This window comes from Wasmannia auropunctata, unplaced genomic scaffold (assembly GCF_000956235.1).
Source record: "Wasmannia auropunctata unplaced genomic scaffold, wasmannia.A_1.0 LD334673.1, whole genome shotgun sequence".
NCBI lineage: Eukaryota > Metazoa > Arthropoda > Insecta > Hymenoptera > Formicidae > Wasmannia > Wasmannia auropunctata.
The window spans coordinates 60,088-64,692 of record NW_012028217.1 but is presented as its reverse complement, the minus strand read 5'-3'; the positions used below and the strand labels follow the sequence as shown (position 1 = coordinate 64,692).

At 39.5% G+C, this 4,605-nt stretch overlaps 1 protein-coding gene across 1 annotated transcript; it reads left to right on the top strand.

Moving 5' to 3' along the window:
• Positions 1-145: 145 nt before the first annotated feature.
• LOC105458108 (deoxyhypusine hydroxylase) lies at positions 146-1,865 on the top strand. Its single transcript, XM_011703171.1, has 4 exons — positions 146-312; positions 454-810; positions 914-1,237; positions 1,385-1,865. Exons 2-4 carry the CDS (start codon positions 531-533, stop codon positions 1,696-1,698), a joined length of 918 nt encoding a protein of 305 aa, XP_011701473.1. The 5' UTR covers positions 146-312; positions 454-530; the 3' UTR covers positions 1,699-1,865.
• The last annotated feature ends 2,740 nt before the right edge of the window (positions 1,866-4,605 follow it).

The window sequence follows — 4,605 nt, the reverse complement described above, 5'->3', positions numbered from 1 at the left end:
AGCTTGTTGCGACAGCCAATCCGAAGCATTGATTTCAAAATGCAAGCATCAGATTGGCTGTTGCAACAAGCTTGCGATCAGCTTGCAACTAATGTAGAACCGGCTTAAGATATAGACATGTATGGCTATGGAGTAGCGAGTGTATCTATTGTTTTTATATGCCATGGTTCCAGATTTGACAGCATGGTTTGCTAACCTAAAAAGTTGCCGCCTTGCATCAAGATGAATGTAATTATTAATTTAATTATAATACTTTGGTCACATTCATTCATCTCAAACTGATAAATATCCGATTAAAAATTAACTAAATTGGTAAGTCTGACAACAATCTGGTTATAAATTTTTTAATTGTGTATATTTTTATTTAATTTTTTTTCGAATGATTACATGTTAAAAATTCTTGATTTTATTTTCACAATTACAAATTTATAGTATTCTTATATATTTTTGCAGGTCCAAGATATTCGGGAGATTTTGTTTCTAGCTTAAATTTAATGTCATAATATTTGACATTTAATATACACCTAAAAATGGTTCAAATAAGTGAAAGGGATATTGTAACTATAGGCGGAGTCCTAAATGACTCCGCCAGGCCACTGAAGGAGAGATTCCGCGCTCTGTTCACCCTGAAGAACATCGGCGGGGCAACGGCGATAGAACAGATTCACGCGTGCTTCAAGGATCCGTCGGCGTTGTTGAAGCACGAGCTCGCGTACTGCCTGGGTCAGATGCGGGATCCCGCGGCAATTAGTATCTTAACGGATGTCCTGGAGGACCTGTCACAGGAGCCGATGGTACGTCACGAGGCTGGTATGTGTTTGCCATGTACAAATCTCTCGTCCGACTTTTGGACGATCTGCGCAAAGAGAAACGAAAGGAATAAAGAATCCGTTTTGTTTTTTTTTTTGGTCAGGAGAAGCACTGGGTGCTATCGGTGAGTCAAGTGTAATTCCGTTGTTGGAAAAGTATCGCAAGGATCTTACACCCGAAGTGGCGGAGACGTGCGAGCTGGCCCTGAGCCGCTTGAGATGGTTAGAGTCCAACGGCGACGCAAAGCAGGACCTGCAAAAGAATCTGTACTCGACCGTTGATCCCGCGCCACCGATGGAAGTGACAGACGTGAGTGTCCTGAGGGATACTCTGCTGGACGAGGGCAAGTCGCTGTTCGACAGGTACAGGGCGATGTTCTCGCTGAGAAACCTGGGCACCACAGAGAGCATTCTCGCCCTTGCCGAAGGTAATTATAATCTAATTATAATAATAATCTAAATAATTTAAAGGAAATATCTCCCTCATAGACCTCCACTTTAATATATTTGATAATCTGGTCTAAAAATATTACTATCGAGTATTAGCTAACCGAGTGCTCTTGCTTTGCGCAAAGGTTTGAAGGCCGGTAGCGCCCTGTTCAGGCACGAGGTAGCGTTCGTACTGGGACAACTTCAGAACGAGGCGTCCGTGCCGGGACTGCAGGCGTCGTTGGAAGACACGCAGGAGAATGAGATGGTCAGGCACGAGTGCGCGGAGGCATTAGGCTCCATCGCCACTCCTGAGTGCTACGAGATACTGAACAGATACCTCGACGATAGCAAAAGGGTTGTCCGTGAGAGCTGCGTCATCGCCTTGGACATGTGCGACTACGAGAACAGTGCGGAGTTTCAATACGCAGACACGCTGACCAAGCTTCCCACCGCGTGAAGATAATCCATCTTTGAAATGTTTTATTATATATTGTATTATATAATTGTATTTTCCGAATGAAAGAAGAGAGATGTAAATAATTTCCCTTACAATTAGGCATACATTTTCATGCGTTTGCGCGATGTTTTAAAGGAAAGCTAAGTAAAAGAATTACATTCCTTGTATTTTGAATATATTTTTTTTCCTGCAAATCTAAATTTCCGATATTCTATTTTATCTTTCAGCTGGTACTAATAATAGATTTATAATTGTATCTAAATAGCTATATATAATTATCTGATTTTAAAAAGTTAGAAATTTTAGTAATGCGACGTGATTAAGAATCTCAGCATCGAATCGATCGTAAGCGGGGTATGCGTTTTGTCATCACGTAAGACGTGCTTCTCGTTCCAAGAAAACGGTACAATTGGCAGATTGAATCGCAGTGCTGTATGCGGGTGTACCGCTAATAGCAAACGAGCTCGATAAGGCTCACGATACGAATCGGGGCATTACAGAGCGAAATCGATCAACCGTCTCTGCATTCGTCGCTGAAATTTATTCGTTTATTTCGAAATCTCTCCCCTAATCGCGCTCGGAAGCGCTGTAAGTCGCTGAAAATTCCCTCCCCCGTGATGGAATTCTGAAATTGTCCGTGTTCAGTTTCATGAATATCGCGTGCCGCCTCGCATTCATTGGCATACATTCGTTAGCTTCTATCACTGCACAAACACACGTACGGATCCTTCATACTTTCCGCAGTCAACTGAGATGAATGTTTCTTTTTCCGTTAATCGTACGTTACAACAAATGTGCTACAGGATAACATTCTGGATCGATGGGAGGAGACTTATTATCGGGAAAGACGTTCCCGATTTGGAAAGCGGAGAAGCTTGACTTAGATTGAATAATGAAGCGATTAATCAGAGTCGGGAAAGCAAGACTGACGCATTGTAAATATTGGACAAACGGATGTGTAGCCCGTCAAAGCTTCGGCAGCTAAACACACGTGTACGGGGGATGTACTTAACGGACGAAGAGATCCGCGTTGCAACGTGCAACGAATATATCAATTTCAAAACGTACCTATAATTTTCAAAATAACGTCGAATGTCTTATTAACGAAATATTATTGCAAATCTGGTACCGCGTCTTTATCTATTTTCCCATTGATTAACACATCGTTAAAATATTATTCCATGCACTATACGGAGTGAAAGACAATTCACGCTCTGGGGAGCGTGAAAAAAAAAAACTATTATTCACGACTCGTCTCATATCTTCTTCGCGCGAGGATACTTTGACGATGATTTATTTCTCCCGAGGCTTACCTCTGTCAAGGTATTCGCAACGCTATAACGGAGCCGTTGTAAAATATAAGACGATTCTCGCCAAAGTGGGGAGAGAGACGGACGGGGGTGGTCGATATTAACTGCGAAGCAGTTCCTTCCCCGGTGGTGAACGCGGTGGCGGATAGTCACATGCCGGCCGCGGTCGAGTGCGTCTCGCCGTCGTAACCGCGCGTTCCACCGCCGCTCGTCACATAAAGTAAGCTCCATCGTCAATTTATTTATAACAACTCGCCAAAGTGCACCGACGAGTGTCGCAATTGCAATTCCAGGCAACTACGATCATTTTCCTCCCATTATTTTATCAGTGGGATTTTAAATGTATATATTTTTTTAACGCGCTGATTACTCTTTATAGTTGCACCCTCTGTTGCAAACAATTAACACACGTATTTAAAAATTTTTATAATTTTTGAGGTGTCATTCGGTCTCTTATAATTTTTCATAAAAAGCTTTAGAAATACAAATTACACAAAAAGCTTTAGAATTACAAATAACACAAAAAGTTATATTTTTGTAATTGCGATACTTCTGATTGAAAAACATGGTTAAGTGTCCTAAAAATTCAAGGAAGTTTTTTTGAAAAAATGTGTTTAGATATTTCGAATGTTTTTTAAACTAAAAGTATTTAGATATTTGAAAAATACACATACATCTTTTTTATAATCCATTAGCATTACAGACGCGCGCTTCACGTAAATTACACGTAAATTCATAAGCTACGTAAATTCATTTTTATACATCTGCTTTCTTTTCTTTCTTTTTCTTATTACATTAAAGATTATATGGAATATTTAACTTTATTTAATATAAAATAAAGGAATATTTAATTCTATTTAAAGTTATTGTGCCAATAATTGATTTATGAGATATTCCATTCTTGTATGAATATTTTCTGAACATTGTCTCTCGCGGAGAGATAAATGTGAAAAAATTTATTTCTACGAGATTATAAATGTTCGAAAAATCAAGGGGCGTCTCCAAAGTTCTCTCTGTAATTTTTTATTTTAATTCCGTAATTAAAATAATTGTAAAAAATACTAAAGAAGCTTATATTTCTAGAATGGAAATAAAGTGTGATCAGGTTACAAATCTTTGAAGATCACAAGCTTAAGATTAAAAAATTTTGTAATTTCGTAGAATGAAGTTCTGCTTGTAAATTCCCTTTTATGATCTAATTTATCAAACGGCAAGCTATATTAATCATAAACTGTCTTACGATTAACGTTAAGCTTCGTTATCTTCGAGTGTCCGCTGTTAAAGCTTTTAAAAGCACGGGTATTTTAATTATTATCATGCATGCCTCAAGGAAATATATAAGGCCTACGCACGTTTCTCCCCATATTATGCAATCGCGTTTCGTGTGTGCTACTTTTTAACACGGGGGTTCATGTCGTGAGAGATTTAATGATAAAACTTGGCGACTTCCCACTCTCGCGAGGCTTTTACCGCTTTTCTTAAAAATACCGGTCTGCATGCCCACGTGATGTCGATGCAGTATTTCAACGTTAATTACCGTTCGAACACTGCCATCATCTCTCGACGCTTGCGGAGGCGATGTGGATCAGATGGGAAC

Excerpts from the sequence above, each read along its gene's own strand:
- LOC105458108 (XM_011703171.1), top strand. The coding sequence starts at position 531 with ATGGTTCAAATAAGTGAAAGGGATATTGTAACTATAGGCGGAGTCCTA. Across the intron at positions 811-913 it reads GATGGTACGTCACGAGGCTG|GAGAAGCACTGGGTGCTATC; the intron begins GTATGTGTTTGC and ends TTTTTTGGTCAG. Across the intron at positions 1,238-1,384 it reads CATTCTCGCCCTTGCCGAAG|GTTTGAAGGCCGGTAGCGCC; the intron begins GTAATTATAATC and ends CTTTGCGCAAAG.